The sequence below is a fragment of the Equus caballus genome, chromosome 5, assembly GCF_041296265.1.
Source record: "Equus caballus isolate H_3958 breed thoroughbred chromosome 5, TB-T2T, whole genome shotgun sequence".
Lineage (NCBI taxonomy): Eukaryota > Metazoa > Chordata > Mammalia > Perissodactyla > Equidae > Equus > Equus caballus.
Window position 1 is genome coordinate 23,554,932 of NC_091688.1, and position 19,541 is coordinate 23,574,472.

Consider the following 19,541-nt stretch of genomic DNA (forward strand, 5'->3'; position numbering starts at 1 on the left):
TTTGCCCTTAGATTGAATGGTCAATACCAAACTTTCTCAGCTAGATATTCCAGAAAGGCTTGCTTTTCTGGTCTTTATAAAATAACTATGAGAATTTAAGATTGGATAGGATAACATGACTGACTTCATTAGAAGCTCGCCCTTAATTTAAAACACTCTTTTATTCTCAAAGCTATTTCACTTTTATCCTAATTGCCTGGAAAGAATATTAAGTGCTCTTATATTGAAATAAACCATTAAAGTTTTGAAAAACTACTCTATTTTAACCATAAGTTAATAAAACATTGTTAAGGTGAACATAAGAAAATTTAAGACATAAGAATTCCTTACCTGTTGTACAAATTTCTGATCAATGTATCGCTTTGCAATGCTAGGCTGGAAATCAGGGCTCTCCAAAAATCTTAAGAAGAATTCATACACCAACTATGAGAAAAAGTCAAATAAAAGCTAATGAACCAAATCATCTAAGTACAGGGCTCAGGAAGGGATGTCTGTGCACCAGAGAATAAACTAGAAGTCATAGTAGGCCTTCTACTTAAAAAGTGCCAAGTATCTTAAAAGTAATAGCAAATGTTCACTTGCTACCACAAAATCAGAATTTAAAGTAATGTTTAGTTCAACCTGCTTCCATCACAACCACATCTTTCAAGAAGAAAGGCAAATACACTAAAGTTTCTTTTTTATTGCAAACTAACAGCTATAAAAGGCAAGAGTTTAGCCCAAACTGTGCCTTAATTTATTAGCTATTAAACAATATATCAATCTGGTGCCCTAAAAATAAAAAAGGAGGATTAGATCCCAAAGTAAAAAGAGTCTTTCAATAAACATTCAGATAGCCAATTAGGCCACATACAGAAAGGAGAAAAAAAAAAGATTGCTCACTAACCTTATAGACCTCACCAACATACAAAAAACACTACCAGATCTGGGCCCTACCATTTACCATAGAATAACACATTTTGGTTACTACGAGTTCAATAATATTCTAAGGCTAACGACAGTTTGGAGATCTGAGTAAATATTGTTATGTTTGATGCCTTTTTGCCCAACTATGCAAAAGGAATGATGCTTATCTGGTCTAATTATCATCTAATTTTTAATGTTAAGTCTGAATTAAGAGATAGAGCAAGAAAAAATTAAAGTTGATATCAATTAAGTTTTCACTTATAATTTCCTAATCAACTATATAATTTTGCTTTGAGGTACACATATGCAAAAAGATATACAAAAATTCTCACAGTCCTCTGAAGAGTTAGTACAGTCTCATGGACTCTACACATTTTCACTGGCACATCTTGCTCAGTGCCTATTTTCATGTCCAATACTGTGATATTGTGATATAATAAGAAACATATATTTGGTTTTCATCCCTGGGTACTGGCACAGGGCTCCTAAAACCCTTGAAATTTCCTGAGTGATAAGGGGTGAGGGGAGCATCTTTTGTTATTCATAAGCCCCTTTCAACCATATCTGAGTATATGCTAATGAGGTGACTCTAGGAGAATAAAGGGTGGTTATCAGAGGAAACAGGGATGTGATTAGGGGCCTGGAACTTTCAGCCTCAACCCGCCATCCTCCAGGGAGGGAAGAGGGGCTGGAGATTGAGTTCAACCGTCAATGATTTAATTAATCATGCTTATCTAATGGAACCACCATAAAAATCCTAAACAAAAGGGTTTGGAGAACTTCTGGGTCCGTGAACACATCAAGGTGCTGTGAGGGTGGTACATGGAAGCTCCAAGCCCCTTCTCCATACCTTACCCTAGGCATCTCTTCCATTTGGCTGTTCTTGAGTTGCATCCTTTATAATAAACTGGTAACAGTAAGTAAAATGTTTCCTTGAGTTCTGTGAGCTATTATGGCAAATAATCAAACCTGAGGAGTGGGTCCTGGGAACCTCAGGTTTACAGCCAGTTGGTCAAAAGTACAGGAGGCACAGACTTGGAACTGCCATCCAAAGTAGGGGGCAGTCTTGTGGGACTGAGCCCTTAACCTGTGGGGGCTGTGCTAACACTGGGTAGTTAGTGTCAGAAATGAATAAACTGTAGGACACCCAGTTGCTGTCTGTAGAGAAGTGGAGAATTTCTTGGCATGGAAAATCTACACATTTGGTGTCAGAAGTGTTGTGAGTAGCGGCAGCAAGTTTTCCTTTAGCTACATATAGTGTAAACAGATATTAGGCACTATACAGCTCTAAAAAGCTCGTTCACTTGTTAGGGAGGTAAAACAAAAACTAAAGACACAAAATGGTATATACACAAAAATTATGGCACAGACTACAAGTGCAGGAGACATCTCAGGGACAATCTTCCTCATCAAAAAAAGAAGAAGAAGAAAGAATAGGGCTTTTATAGAAAGAAAGGACACGTCTTGAGAAGAAGATGGTGTAGAGTACAGGTTGGCGGGCAGGAATCAGAGATTGAGAATCTTCATGCAGATCCCTAGCTCAGCAGAACTTAAGATTCGTGGGCAGGTGGGACCAGGTTAAACACGAGTCAAGTATGGCATGCATTAACCTGTATACTCTACCTCTTAAGATCTGCATCAGAAATATAGGGCTTAGGGATTAACAGTTTTGAGAGTAACAGCACGCCTTCTGGAGGACTTACAGGACATCAAGCTCCACATCAAACCGAATCCTCTAAATCACATACACAGTTGAAACCTGTGCCTATCACAGATACCACGCATTACTTCTTATATCGTTTTCACCTGCATCATTTACCTGACATGGTGACCATTAAGTGATCAGTCAAGATTAGCAGCAAACTGCTTTTATGCAGCCAATTTAGCAGCACTGAAGAGATGATGACAAAAGGTTATCTAAATACATACTGAGTAATCCCAAACAGAAGTACAAACACTAGTGATCTAGAGCTGAAAATCCTCAGTACAGCACAATTAAGACGATACTTCTATAACAAGGCACCCTGTCCCCACTGTCACTCTCTCTACACCCTTATCCTGCATTATTTTTTTTCTCATGTTTATCACACCCTGACATAGTATTATTTATTTATTATTTATTCTTTTCCACTAGAATGTTTTGCTTATTAGTTCAATACTTTACCCCCAATATTTAGAATAATGCCTGGAACACAATAGATGCTTAATAAATACTGAATGAAGAAAATCATAGTTGTTGAGAGACTGTATTTCTGTATAGTTATTGAGGTTTCTCTATGTTCTTCTATAGGAAGAAATAATTTGCTCCAAGAATCTAAGAAACAGTGCTGCAAAGAACAACAGGTACTTTCAGCAATGGATTCATTTCTCTAACAAAATGACAAACTTCATATATGTTCAATGTATGGTCCTCCTACTTCTGTAAACCAAAAGAATACCCTAAAAGATGAAAGATAATGAAAAAGTGTAGGGAATACCAGGTAATCTTACCATTCTACTCAGTACTGACCATGTCTTTCCTAAGGTAGTTAAAATAAGATATACAAAAATTCTGGTCTTCACCAATAAAAGACTTTAGAAGAAGATACAACAAAAACATCACAGATGATTAAAGTATCTGAAAATAAGACCTATACAAAAAGCTAAAGGAACTGGAAATGTCAGGTAAAGACTGAGAAGCAAGTTTAATAATCTACAAGTCCACAAAAGGCTCTTTTCAAGGAGTATGGAGACTGAATGTTTTCCAACCTCTATTAAGAGGAATCTAATCTAAATGAGTTTTAAAAATTGATTTAAAATATGGAAGAATTCATGTAAGAATTAACAAATACAAAACTAAATGAAATATTTTATATTAAGTGCCTAGAACATTGCCTGGTACATGGAAAACACAAAACCTTAGTTCTTTGAGAATGTTTCTTTCTCTGTAATCATTTTAAAAATAGGACAGATTCTGCATGAACTTCTAATTCTTTAAATATGATCTGTCTATAGTTTTTTTCCTCTGCTCTTTTATCCATAAGAATTAAAGGATAATTAACAATAAGTAACTATTCACAATTAAAACAAAGTAATAGAAATGTTTCTCAACCTTAAACAAGGATAAAAGCTGTTCCTTTTCTGTTTCTGTATATAAATGTTAATGTTATCAGGCTATGATCCCTATCTTTTTCTTTTTTTTGCTGGGAAAGATTTACCCTGAGCTAACACCTGTTGCCAACCTTCCTCTCTTTTTATTTTTTCTCCCCAAAGCCCCACTACATAGTTGTATATTCTAGTTGTAAGTCCTTCTAGTTATTCTGTGTGGACTGCTACCACGGCATGGCTACTGATAGATGAGTGGTGTGGTTCCATGCCCGGGAACCGAACCTGGGCCACTGAAGCGGAGCACATCAAGCTTTAACCATTAGGCCATCAGGGCTGGCTCTCATTCTTTATTCTTAGAATGCGCAAAAATTTAAAATATAGTATCTGGCCAAGAGCTATTTGAATGTGAAGGTGTCCATCGTGAAATATGTATGTCCCCAGTTTAAATTTCTAATTATACAAACCAAAAAGAGCCTCAGTCCCTAAAATACAGGTTATCCCTTAAAAAGGTCTATCCTACATAATTACGTCTTAGTTATTTGTGCCACTAAAGAAAACAACTGCTAAAAGAAAATGGAAATACTACACAATCCCCTTGTATTCCACATTAACACAGTAGCTAATCCTCCCTAATTATCTAAAGTAGGTATACAGAAAATTACTATCTTGTTCATCCTCAATAAATATAAAGCAATAATATTGGGAAGAAGGAAAGAAAATAAAAAGTAATTTATAACTGTTGTTCATTAATAATTAGTATATAATACTACAGTTAGTAAATTAAAAGATATGACCAATCCCCTAGTGCTGAAATGGCCTTTCTTTTTTTCTTCTGTGTTTTTTAATTCCATTTATTCCATTATTCTATTGCTCATCAGTATTTCCATCAGAGTGTGAAAAAATGTAAAAAGAGATAAACTGTAAATTAGCATATTTTTAGAAAATTCATGAAAAGGGTTGGGGAAATAAAAATTTGAAAAGTTTTGAAATTACTGTGATTATTCCCCTCATTAACTAAATTTAATGTTTATTTTTTATGCTACCAAATTAGTTTTTAGCATCAAGTATGTAATAAGCTAATGTAAAATGTAAACTTTTAATACAAAACAAAAAATTCCAGATGAATTGATTCAAAGTGCATTCACAACAGGGAAAGAAACTTTTATTGAGCAAATTTCTGCAGTGCTACAACTCTCTATAATCTATCAGAGCAGCTTTAATATTCCACAATAAAAAAACATAAAAAGGGGGCCGGCCCCACAGCTGAGTGGTTAAGTTGGTGTGCTCTGCTTCGGCGGCCCAGGGTTTCGCTGGTTCGGATCCTGGACACAGACTGCTCATCAGGCCATGCTGAGGCGGCATCCCACATGCCACAACTAGAAGGATCCACAACTAAAATATACAACTATGTACCAGGGGGCTTTGGGGAGAAAAAGCAGGGGTGAAAAAAAAAGGGATTGGCAACAGTTGTTAGTTCAGGTGCCAATCTTTAAAAAAAAAAAAAACATAAAATGATTAAATAATGATGTAGCAACATAGCAACAATATAGTGACAAATCTTAGAAATCAGCTCACTCACTATTCAGTAGTTTCTGATATCCCTAGACCATTTAACTGCGAAATTTTAAAACTAAAACATTTCAGGGGCCGGCCTGGTAGCGCAGCGGTTAAGTTCGCTTGTTCCGCTTCGGCAGCCCAGCGTTTGCCTGTTGGGATCCCGGGTGCGGACATGGCACCGCTTGGCAAGCCATGCTGTGGCAGGCATCCCACATATAAAGTAGAGGAAGATGGGCACGGATGTTAGCTCAGGGCCAGTCTTCCTCTGCAAAAAGAAGAGGATTCGCAGCAGATGTTAGCTCAGGGCTAATCTTCCTCAAAAAAATAAATAAATAAATAAAACAAACCTAAAAACATTTTAGTTACCAACAAGATTTCAAACTATAAACACATCTAGGGCACAGCCTTTCAAACAGGGGGTCACAGATGTATAAAAATCTCTTTTGTGTGTCTGTGTATTTGTCTTGGGAGAAAACCCATTTTTAAAAAATCATATTTTGAAAGCAACTCACCACTTCCTAAAATGTTAAGGACCACTAGTTTCAGGGAATTTAAAGGAAACTTCAAATCATACCAGTGAAAAATAGGAAGTGTAATATTTGGCTGAATTTCCACTGTTCACTTCCACGGACATACAAAAATATCTTAATGGAAAAACTATTTTTAAAAATTCAAAGACTGAGGAGACTTTTTCAGATTATTCAACTACGTGTGATTTAAAATATATAACTTACTAGCTAAAGAGAATTTCATGCTTTTAAAACCTCTGCATTATTAAATACAATATCACTTATTTTACACCAACTGTGCTTGAAATTTCAGTTGAACTTGTGTATACACTACTAAAAAATAGTTTTCCACTTCAGATTTTCGAATTCTATAAGCTCTGATGTGCTGCTAAGTCTTAAAATTTTTATCAGCTTTAACTAACCCTAGGACAACTCTTCCATTTTATTTAGATGTATATATGCTAGACAGAGTGAATAAACAAATAATGAGGAAGACTATTGCTTAAAGTGTCCCAAATAGTTTAGAATATATATTTCTTTCTCTTGTCTTTTATAATAAAAATAAAATGGAATGACCACTTAAAAATATAAGTCCTGGAAAAATAAAAATAAACAATGTAATTTGAAGTAATACCTAGCACCCACATATAAAGCAGGGTTCCTTTCTACCTCCTGGGGCTTACGTAGAAAATAGCTGATGTTGCTGATTATCCATTCTACTGTCATTAAAAATATGTCAGTTTTCATTGTATTCAAGACAGACTCTTGCCTCCACTGGTTCTAGCCTGTGGCAAGCATTGTTGGTTGGCTGACCTAACACCCATTCCCTTCCCAATGCCTGTCACTACTATTGAAGCTGGAAAAATTAAATATTCACTCTGTCAGTTTGCCTTACAACTAGAGCAATGGAAAACAGAAAAAGAGGGTAGAAAGAAGAAAAATAAAAACAATTTAACAGCATGAAGAAAGAGATTAAAAAAAAAGATTTCATGAGAAAGTAAGAGATACAGATAGAGGCAAAGAGCCAACATTTGAATAGCAGCCATCCCCAAAGAAGAGAAATGAAGCAGTGGAACAAAAAAATTACTAAAAACTATTATTGAAGAAAACTTTTCAGAAATAAAAGTGGACTTTTATAGTGAAAGAGCACTATTCAACTGGGGAGATTTACCTAGAAAAATCAACACTTATGTATAGTCTAGTAAAGCAATTGGCCACTAAAGAAACAACATCCTTCAGGCATCCAGGCAAAAAGACCAAGTCTTTATATAAGGGAAGGAAAATCAGACTGAAATTAGAAGACAACGGAATACCATATTTAAGGTACTTAAGGAAAGAAGTTGAAGAAGTTGATTTTATACCAAATCAAGATGATCTTTAAAAATAAAAACTACAAACTGCTATTAAACATGTAGGAACTTAGGGAATAATGTTCCCACAAATCCTTCTAAAGAACGAGTTCCAAATCACCAAGAAACGATTAGAGAAGCTTCGACATAAGGAATGATAGTAAACATTACATATATTAGCTGTAGAACTAATAAGTGATGGGCATAAAGGTGAAAGAATAGTATACAACTAGTTACATGTTCTTTTTTTTTCAGTAGATGTTCTAACCATGTAGGTACTATACAGCTATCAAAACTATGAAGTAGGATGAGGGAATGGAGAAGAGTGTATGCAAAGTAGAAAGCTTCAAACTTCCACACAGGCATTTACTGTGACAGTAGAAGGATATTACTTTAGCGGCTGGCCCAGTGGCATAGCAGTTAAGTGCGCACGTTCTGCTTCTCGGCAGCCCGGGGTTCGCTGGTTTGGACCCCGGGTGTGGACATGGCACCACTTAGCAAAAGCCATGCTGTGGTAGGTGTCCCACATATAAAGTGGAGGAAGATGGGCATGGATGTTAGCTCAGGGCCGGTCTTCCTCAGCAAAAAAAGGAGGACTGGCAGCAGTTAGCTCAGGGCTAATCTTCCTCAAAAAAAAAAAAAAAAAAAAAAAGGATATTACTTTATATTAGATGCCAGGGTAGAATGAAGTGGGAGAAGAGACTACTTGCTAATTTCAGTACTGTTCATTCTAGAGAACTATTAAACTATCTACAAAAGAGAGAACCCAGGGTATCATATAAAGGTATCAGCATGAAGGTAACCATAAGAAAAAAAAGTATACTTCTTCCCAGATACCAAAAGTACTATATTTTAAGGAAAAAAAGGGAGAGCAAAGAAAACAGACAGTATAGCTTAAAAAACTGTGCTAGGTTCTATGCATACATTATCCCATTCAATCCTTACACAATCCTGCTTTATCCCAGTTTTATAAAGGAAATGCAGAGAAGTCCAGCAGCTTAACCAAGGTCATATAGACAGAAAAGTATCAAAACTGGCATTTGAGAAGTCTGTCACCAGAATCATCACCATTTCACCATACTTTGCAAGGAAAATAATTCTCTTGTTAGAATTTGTATATATAAACTTTTATTCCATTTAGCTAAGGGACATCTATACCTGTGTATATACCTGTAAAAATTCGCTTATGAGGGCTAAAAAAGAAAAAAATCATGGCTAGTTAAATAATTTGGAAAATATAGTTTATTGGTGTTATAATGAAGCTAAAAAGATATGAATTAAACCTCATAAGAATTTATATATATCTATTTTAAGGCCAAAGACTATATCTAGGAGAGGTAGTAAAACTTTCAATAATTAAGAGTAAGGACTTTGGAGTAATACGAGCTATAAACCTGATTCCGCCACTTGCTATTTGTATAATCTTGGGCAGGATTCTTAATCTCTTTTAGCTCCATCTAAGTTTATGTATAAAAGGTGAACAATATCTACTTTATAGCATTACTATAAGGATTAAAAGAGATAATGTATATAAGGCAGTTGCCACTATCTCTGGAACATGGTAGGTGCTCAATAAATGGTAGCTATTGTTGCTATTAATATAATTGGCTACACATGATCAGCAATCTTATAAATGAACGGTATTAGTCACATGGAGGCAGATACATCAAATTCTCAAAAAAACCCCCACTTTGTTGTGCCTGCCTGTAGATTTCAGGTCATTAATATTATCTTAAAAATATAAAAGTCATTATATTGAAGCATTATGCAAGAATCCTTTGAATGTGGTGATTTTTACTTTCTCCCTCAGTGCCTTATTTTAAAACTATGAAAATATCTGTAAACTGAAGGTGTCATCTGAGTATTCTCAGAGCATTTTAGCTAGACATATGGGGAATAAAAATAAAACCTAATGTATATAGTCAAAAATCAATGATCATAAAGACTAGATATAGGAGTATGCACAAAAGAAACACTAAACATGTGAGTATAACATTTTACAGCTATAACAGAATCTTTTTATTTATTTATTCATTTTTTAAAGATTGGTACCTGAGCTAACAACTGTTGCCAATCTTTTTTTTCCCCCTGCTTTTTCTCCCCAAATCCCCCCAGTACATAGTTGTATATTCTAGTTGTGGGTCCCTCTAGTTGTGGCATGTGGGACATCATCTCAACATGGCCTGACGAGCAGTGCCACATCCACACCCAGGATCTGAACCAGAGAAACCCTAGGTCGCCGAAGCAGAGTGTGTGAACTTAACCACTCGGCCAGGGGGCCAGCTCCTATAACAGAACCTTTATGACAGTTTTCATAATACAGCATAAGTGGTTTAAGATGATCTACCCTGAATTCTATCTAAAGAGTTCTAGTTACTACAGTATCAAATGAGGTAGTGCCAATGTGCTTCTTTTTTTTTGTTTTCCAATTTTTCTCCCCAAATGCCCCCAGTACATAGTTGCATATTTTTTAGTTGTGGGTCCTTCTAGCTGTGGCATGTGGGATGCCACCTCAGCATGGCCTGAGGAGCGGGGCCATGTCCGCGCCCAGGATCTGAACTGGTGAAACCCTGGGCTGCCAAAGTGGAGTATGTGAACTTAACCACTCAGCCACGGGGCTGGCCCCCCAGCGTGATTCCATTGCGTGAACCCTAGGTGATATATTAAAGCCACATATTTGAGGGGATGTTTGAATGAAGCAGTTAGAGCTAGACAGAATTAGTTAGGGAAGGTTTAATGGAAGAATTGGTAAGATTTTATTACCAATTTTCCAATGATTCTGAAGAGTGAGTTGTGACACGATGGCCTTTAGGGCAGGAAGACAACCCCTCCCTCAGTCTCAACCAAAAAGCTGTGCTCTAGAGACGGACTTCTGGAATGGCAGAATGAGGATTTGGGTGAACTTGCTGTTCCATAAAAACAACGAAAAACTATTGAGCTGGCAGAAGAAAAAATAAGTGAACATAAAGATAGGTCAATAGAGATAATGAAGTTTGAGGTGCAGAAAGAAAAAAGAAAGCACAAAAAAAGAAGAGCACTTCAGAGACTTGTGAGACACCATTAATCATATCAACACAGACATAATGGAAGTCTTAGAAGGAGAGAAGAAAGAGGCAGAAAAAATAGTTGAAGAAATAATGGCTAAAAACAACTTAAATCTGATGAAAAATATTAATTTAAACAACGATCTCTTAACTGGAGCTCAATGAACTCCAAGTAGGAAAAGTGAAAGAGATCCACATCTGGACACATCATAATCAAATTGAGAAAAGTTAAAGACAAAGAGAAATATTCAAAGCAGCAAGAGAAAAATAACCTATCGTATACATGAGATACTAAATAAGATTAACAACTGACTTGTCACCAGAAAACCATGGATACCAGAAGACCAGTAAGGATGGCATCTTCAAAATGTTGAAGGAAAAAGACAACTAGCTAAGAATTCTACATTCAGCAAAACTCTCCTTCAAAAATGAAGGGGAAATTAAGACATTCCCAGATAAACACTATGAGAATTCATCACTAACAGACCCACCCTAGAAGAAATACTAAAGAGAATCCTTCAGGTTGAAATGAAAAGACACTTATGTAACTCAAACCCACAGGAAGAAATAAAGAGCATGGGTAAAGGTAACTACCTAGGTAAACATAAAAGAAGGTATAAATGTATTTTTATTTGTAACTCTTTTATTCTACTGCTTTACAAGACAACTGCATAAAGCAATAATTACAAAACTGTGTTGATGGGTGTATAATGTATAAAGATCTAATTTGTATGACAATAATACCACAAAAGAGGGGGTAGGGAATGGAGGTATATTGGACCCAAGTTTTGTATACTACTAAAGTTAAGTTAGTATTCAACTAAACTAGATTGTTTTAAGATGCTAATTGTAATCCCCAGGGGAACTACTAAGAAAATAACGCAAAAAAAGAAAGTTAAAGAAACAAGGGAATTAAAATGGTACCCTAGAAAATACCTATTTAATACAAAAGGTAGTAATGGAAAAGTAGAGAAACAAAAAAGACATAAGATATATAGAAAACAGCAAAATGGCAGATGTAAATCCTGCCTTATCAATAATTACATTAAAAGTAAATGGATTAAACACTCCAGTCAAAAGGCAGAGACTGTCAAAACTGATTAAAAAACCCATGATCCAACCAATGCTGTTTACAAGAGAGACAATTTAGATTCAAAGAAAGATTAAAAGTAAAAGGATGGAAAAGATACATCATGCAAACAGTAACTAACAGACAAAATAAACTTTAACACAGAAAGTGTTACTAGATTTACAACGATAAGGTTATAATAAGGGCCACTCATGAGGAAGATATAACAATTATAAACATATGCAGCTAACAACAGGGCTCCAAAATATTCGAAGCAAAAACTGACAGAACTGAAGAGAGAAATAGACAATTCAACAATAATAGTTAAAGACTTCAATATCTCACTTTCAATAATGTTTGGAACTAGACAGAAGATCAACAAGGAAATAAGCAGCTGAACACCATTATAAACCAACTAGACCTAACAGATTTCTACAGAACACTCCACCCAACAACGGAATACACAATCTTGTCAAGCACACATAAAACATTCTCCAGGATGCTAGGCCATAAAACAAGCCTCAAGAAATTTAAAAGGATTGAAAACATTCCAAGTATATTCTCCAATCACAATGGAATAAAATTAGAAATCAATAACAGAAAGAAATGTGGGGGGCCAGCCCGGTGGCGCAGTGGTTAAGTTCGCACGTTTTGCTTTGGCAGCCCGGGGTTCACCGGTTCGGATCCCAGGCGCAGACATGGCACTGCTTGGCATGCCATGCTGTAGTAGGTGTCCCACATATAAAGCAGAGGAAGATGGGCATGGATGTTAGCTCAGGGCCAGGCTTTCTCAGCAAAAAGAGGAGGACTAGCAGTAGTTAGCTCAGGGCTAATCTTCCTCAAAAATAAAAAAAAACCAAAAGAAATGTGGAAGTCACAAATACACAGAAATTAAACTCATTCCTAAATAACTAATGAGTCAAAAAAGAAATCACAAGGTAAATTAGAAAATATTTTGAGATGAATGAAAACAAAAACAAAACATATCAAAACTTATGGGAAACATTAAAACAAAAACTTGTACATGAATATTCATAACAGCTCTAGTCACAAGAGCCAAAAGGCAGAAAACTACCCAAATGTTCATCAATTGATTAACAGATAAACAAAATGTGGTATATCCATACAATGGAATATTATTCAGCCATTAAAAAAATGCAGTATTGCTACAACACTGATGAACCTTGAAAATACTAGCTAAGTTAAAGAACCCAGACACAAAAGGCCACATATTATATTATTCCATTTATATTAAATATCCAGAACAGGCAAATCTATAGAGACAGAAAGTAGATCAGCAGTTATCTACAGGGGCTATGGAGACAGAGGAATGGGAAGTGACTGCTAATGACAAGGAGGTTTCATTTAGGGTGATGAAAAAGTTCTGGAACTAGATATAGTGGGGATGGTTGCATAGCATTGTTAATGTTAATGCCACTGAATATTACACTTTAAAACGCTTCAAATGGTAAATGTTAAGTGTATTTTATCACAATAAAAAAAGTGAAAAACAACATTTTGGGAAAAGAAAATAATATTAATAAAGCATACTAAAAGTCAAACATTTTAAATAGACACTCAGATCTAAAAGCGAGAACCATGATTTCAGCAGAATATTGTAAATATAAAAATCGTCAATACATAAATATGGTCCATACTTGTATGTGAGGCCAAGAGGCCTCAAGTGTGGGTTCATCCTCTTCTGGATCAAAATCTGGATTATCACTTGGAGGAAGAGTACGGAAGATGTTAGCACTGATCTGTAAGGAAAAACAAATTTAGATTTATGTTCTTTGTCGTGTAATTAAATTCAACAGTGAAAAACAAAATATTTTAAAGATAATTTTATTTAAGAAAAAAGTTATGTTGTGGCTATAAGCTTGGTTCAAAACCTATAAACCTCTTCAAGATATGAAGAAGGCAGGCATTTGTTTCTCTGTTTTCTCTATCTCATACTCTGACTTCTTCAGATGCCAAGGTACTGAAGATTATAGATTACCTCCGGATTCCTGTTCCTTAAAACATGCGGTTCTTTCCAAGTTTGCTTTAAAAAAAAAAAAAAAAAAGAGGGAGGGGAGGGAATTTTGGGGGGAAAAGCATAAAGTTCCTAACTCTTCCTAACCCTAACTTGATTCTTTTCATCTTCCCACAACTCCTTCCATATTCCAACCCAGTCACTTACTTACCTTACAACCCAAAAGAGTTTGGTAAAAAATCACCATTCTTATACATACACACCACTCTAAGGAAGAGGAGGGAATGGGTAGAATACCTTCACTGCTATTATAGACAGTTTCTAACACCCCATGATGATTTAATTTACTATATTTCATCTACACTGAGCCTTTTAAAAAAATATTAATCTCTCTGAAATCAAGATGTGCTTTGAGATTCTTCATTTTAGATTCAATGAAATACAGTATTTATAATTTCATCTTTCATACTGTCTGTCTCAGTACCAAGGTAAAAAATATATATTCTTTTTCTCTAGCAAAGGATAGATTGTGGTCCCAACTCACAATTCTTGGAAGAATGATGAAAAAACTGACAGACCAAATGGTTAGTAAGCATTTAAGGCCATCCTATTGAGGGGTTGGTCATTTGAGATAAACTATTTGGGGAACAGAGAATGAGACAAGGGGTGTTTGGTGGTGCAAGCAAATTTCCAACTGTTCTTATGAAGTGGCATCTAGGGTAGGCCGAATAACCGCTCACAGTCAATTACTATAAGACTTAGAAAGTAATAACCTAAAATTTGATCTGCTAGAACTCAAAGCCAATACATGAGGGCAGAACCAATAAATAGTTTGATGGATATCAATTTCACAAAAGAGTGGCAGAAAGTCATAGATAGAACTTGAAAAGGAAATATATGACATAAGAGGGTATAACTTGCCTTTGAGATCATACTTATTATTGTTGGTAGTAAAAGAAAAACTTAACCTTGCAGCCATCAATAAAATTAACTGTATATAACAAATATACAGAAAACCTTTAAGGGACTAAGTGGGTGAGCTGGTTTCACTCTTATCTAGAAAGAGTTATGTACTCAGAAATTAAAAAAGAAAAAAGACAAAACACATGTAATTTTTACTTGGGAAAAGAAATTAAATCCCAGAATTTATTAGTATACAGCAATTACAGAATAATTTGACTCAAATACTGGACTACTTTCAATATCTAAATCAACAACTTTATGGAGATAAAAATAAGGTTATTTTCCCAGGATTTTCAAAATTCCTGAACACAAACCATTTGAAATCAGTAAGTGAAAACACTGCTGTTTCCCCTTGAAACTTTTTTAATAATAAACACAACACAAAAAACAAAATAAGAAGTCTATTAATATTCAATATTTATATTCTCAAACTTACTTTTTATTGTCTATGGGAGTTTTGGAATTTCATTTTGATTTTTGATTTCATTTTGGAATTCATTTTGATTAATGTTCTCTCCATAGCTAATCTTTAAAACTTTTTACGCCTTTTATTTTCATTTCTCGAAAAAAACAACCAAAATTTCCTAAGTTCTTTTAACAGGTCTAATACAATGTGATGAAAGAAAACGCAACTAGTATATTAGGGACAAATTTAACTTTCCTACACATTTTGCTCTTCTCTCAGAACATATATTAGGCAAGGGAAAGGAAATGAAGGTAACTACAGGTTATACTGCTTTAACCTTCTATACCCTGGTAACATTTAAGCTTAAATTACACACTAAGTGACTCTTAATTATTCCAACTGAATTTTTTCTATTTTGTTAATATGCACCAAATAACAAAAATCACAACTCCTAAACAAATTTCCACTGTTTGATGGAGAATAAGGTTGAATTATTAATAACCGGTATTCTAAACAACCTTACTTAAATAAAGTTAGCAGTAATTTATTTTTCACATCAGATATTTCAGACATTTATTTATATAACTTCTTAAAGGTCCTGAGTTTAGAATAAAATTCAAGTGCTACAGAATCTGCAAATATAAAAATGTCCTTTTTTAGACTTTTAGCCCTTTAAAATCCTTATTCAGAAGTTTTTTTTGGCCTGACTCCCTTATCCACCACTGAAATATGGACAGCTCCATAGTTTTTCACTGGTCTTCTCTTCCTCCTTTAGACAGTCTCTCTCGGTGACTATCCAGCCCCATGACATTAATTATATACTCACCTATATAATCTCGAGCCTACATCTTTCTCCTAAACTCCAGATCTGCACCAGCCATTGTGGCTATTGAATTCCCAAATTATTATAAGCAATGACAGCATCATCAGAAGGGATGGTTAACCTTTCAAATGGACTACTTTAAAAAACATTCTTTTGAGTACATTTATTACTGTACTTTTATCAAAAATCAGTCTCATTAATTCATAATTATACCTCAGATCTTACTTCAATTTATACAAATCTGAGGAACATAAGTCTAGAGGCTTACCATTTTTACTATATCAGAATACGCTGATTCAACAATTACACCACGATTAGTTGAAACATACTCAACCAGTTCATTCAGTGTTGCTCTTTTAATTTCTTTGCTCTTCAAGTCTGAAACAGAGTCCATGAAATCAAACAGTACACAACACTGCTGCAACTTCTGACAGAAAAGCTCTTGTTGTTCATTTGAAGCGGCATCTAGAAATAAAAATAAACACACACTTAGAAATAACCTACTCAGAAGTTATGTTTATATGCTTATTAATTTTGTAGAAGTTAGCCACATCCATAAAACTTCTCTCAAAAATCTAGTGAGAAATTTACCCATCTAATCCCATCATTCAAGCTAGAATCTGAGATTTATCCTGGACTCTTTCTCTTCTCTTACTACCCAGAATCAATCATTAAATGTTACTGATTCTGTTTCTTAAACATATCTGGCATCTATCCTTTTCTTGTCATTCCCACTGCCATTTTGATGACGCCCATCATCCACCATCTAGATGACAGCAATGATATTCTAACCGCTCTTCTTGTCCGGTCCCATAATCACTACAACTCCTAATGTATCCTCTAAACTACCTCAAAAACTAAAACTGCTAAAATGAGAATCAATCTGCTGACACACAATACTTTTCAGTGATCCTCCAAAAACTAGAGAATGAAGTTCAAACGCCTCAGGATTGTATACAAAATGCAGCTCCCTAGGGTCAAGAGTCATCATTCAACACTTTCTAGCATGCACCTTCATTTTGGTTAGACCACACTCCCTGCACCTTCCTGAAGATTTTACACTGTTTCCTCTGCTTAGAATGCCCTCTTCCCACATTTCCTAGCTTGGGAATTCTCCCTATGTATTAAGTTTCAGCATAAGCATATTCCCCGCTCAGAAGTTTTCTCTATGGCACTGAAGCTAAATTGGTTGGTTAATCCACTTTTACCCAAATATATCTTAGGTGCATACTGTAGTATTTATTGTGCTATATGGTAATTATATTTTACATGTATAACACTCCTAGACTATGATGGCCCTAAAGGCAGGAAACAAGTGTTATCTTTATCCTTCTCTCTCTTTCTCCCTCTCCCCCCACCCACTCTTGTATCTAGCACAGAGCCTGGCACATAACAGGCATTCAACAAATGTTTATTGTTCTATCTTCTACTTATTAAAAGAATATGGGTGCATTATGCTGATTTTATTCTAACAAACTATTAAACCCTTTTGTTTCCAATATTCAAAAAAACAAAAATTCAATTCTGAATTTTCACATCTATAAACAAGGACCTTCAGTTAGCTCAATTATTTGTTTCTTTTTTTTTTTTTTTAAAGATTGGCACCTGAGCTAACAACTGTTGCCAATCTTTTTTTTCCCTTGCTTTTTCTCCCTCAACTCTCCCAGTACATAGTTGTATATTCTAGCTGTAGGTCCTTCTAGTTGTGGTATTTAAGTTTCTTGAACTACCGAGATTAAATATTTTAAAGTCATATTTCATACTAATATTTAGCTCTTAATACACAAAAGTATTCTTCCACTCAAAACCAGTATCAACTTTATGTAAAGATGCAGGCAGAAATCTTCATAAAGATGATAACCTAAAAAAAAGGAAGCCTATACTTTTTAAATTCTCTGGGGCAGAAAGCTAACGAAATTATTTTGCTACTATATGCAGGCTGCTGTCCTTAAAACACTGACTTAGATAAGGTACGGTCAGAAAAAAAACAAAGCACATCTTTTGATTGGTCAATTTTACTCAATATTCTAAAACAAAATTTTTACAATAAAACAAATGTGCATCTATTATGAAGAATGATATGACTTTTTTTTTTAAATTGAGTTAATGATAGGTTACAATCTTGTGAAATTTCAGCTGTACATTAATGTTTGTCATTTGTGTTGTAGGTGCGCCACTTCACCCTTTGTGCGCTGGTAGCCACTAATCTGTTCTCTTTGTCCACATTTTTAAATTCCTCATATGAGTGGAGTCATACACAGATTATCCTTCTCTAACTGGCTCATTTCACTTAACATAATCCCCTCAAGGTCCAACCATGTTATTGCAAATGGAATGATTTTGTTCTGTTTTACAGCTGAGTAGTATTCCATTATATATATACCACATCTTCTTTATCCATTCATCTGTTGATGGGCACTTAGGTTGCTTCCACGTCTTGGCTATTGTAAATAATGCTGCAATGAACATTGGGGTGCACAGGACTTTTGGAATTGCTGACTTCAAGCTCTTTGGATAGATACCCAGTAGTGGAATGGCTGGATTGTATGGTAGTTCTCTTTTTAATTTTTTGAGGAATCTCCATACTGTTTTCCATAGTGGCTGCACCAGTTTGCATTCCCACCAGCAGTGTATGAGGGTTCCTTTTTCTCCACAACCTCTCCAAAATTTGTTACTATTAGTTTTAGCTATTTTTGTCATTCTAATAGGTGTAAGGTGATATCTTAGTGTAGTTTTGATTTGCATTTCCCTGATGATCAGCGATGATGAGCATCTTTTCATGTGCCTATTGACCATCCGTATATCTTCTTTGGAGAAATGTCTGTTCATGTCTCCAGCCCATTTTTTGATCGGGTTGTTTGATTTTTTGTTGTTGAGTTGCGAGACTTCTTTATATACTATGGATATTAAGCCTTTGTCAGATCTATGACTTGCAAATATTTTTTCCTAGTTAGTGGGTTGTTTTTTTGTTTCAATCCTGTTTTCATTTGCCTTGAAGAAGCTCTTTAGTGTGATGAAGTTGCATTTGTTTACTCTTTCTATTTTTTCCTTCTCTGAGAAGACATGGTGTCTGAAAAGATCCTTTTAATACTGATGTCAAAGAGTGTACGGCCTACGTTTTCTTCTAGAAGCCTTATGGTTTCAGGTCTCACCTTTAGATCTTTGATCCATTTTGAGTTTATTTTGGTGAATTGTGAAAAAGAATGGTCAATTTTCATTCTTTTACATATGGCTTTCCAGTTTTCCCAGCACCATTTGTTGAAAAGACTTTCTTTTCTCCATTGTATGCCCTCAGTTCCTTTGTCAAAGATAAGCTGTCCATAGATGTGTGGTTTTATTTCTGGGCTTTCAATTCTGTTCCATTGATCTGTGCACCTGTTTTTATACCAGTACCATGCTGTTTTGATTACTGTAGCTTTGTAGTATGTTTTGAAGTCAGGGATTGTGATGCCTCCAGCTGTGTTCTTTTTTCTCAGGACTGCTTTAGCAATTCGGGGTCTTTTGTTGCCCCATATGAATTTTAGGATTCTTTGTTCTAATTCTGTAAAGAATGTCATTGGGATTCTGATTGGGATAGCATTGAATCTGTAGATTGCTTTAGGTAGAGTGGACATTTTAACTATGTTTATTCTTCCAATCCATGTACATGGAATAACTTTCCATCTCCTTATGTCGTTGTCCAGTTCTCTCAGAAAGGCCTTGTAATTTTCATTATATAGGTCCTTCACTTCCTTAGTTAAATTTACCCTGAGGTATTTTATTCTTTTTGTTGCGATTGTGAATGGTATTGTGTTCTTGAGTTCTTTTTCTGTTAGTTCGTTATTAGAATATAGAAATGCTACTGATTTATGTA

The 19,541-nt window shown here is 35.1% G+C and overlaps 1 protein-coding gene across 1 annotated transcript in view; it reads right to left on the minus strand.

Moving 5' to 3' along the window:
• Positions 1-19,541, minus strand: part of PPP2R5A (protein phosphatase 2 regulatory subunit B'alpha) — a 71,133-nt gene that overhangs the window by 17,572 nt on the left and 34,020 nt on the right. The window contains exons 2-4 of the mRNA XM_005609815.4: positions 15,957-16,153; positions 13,180-13,281; positions 331-423 (exon numbers count right to left, since the gene is read on the minus strand). Coding sequence (XP_005609872.2) covers positions 331-423; positions 13,180-13,281; positions 15,957-16,153 — 392 coding nt within the window. The remainder of the gene's footprint in view (positions 1-330; positions 424-13,179; positions 13,282-15,956; positions 16,154-19,541) is intronic.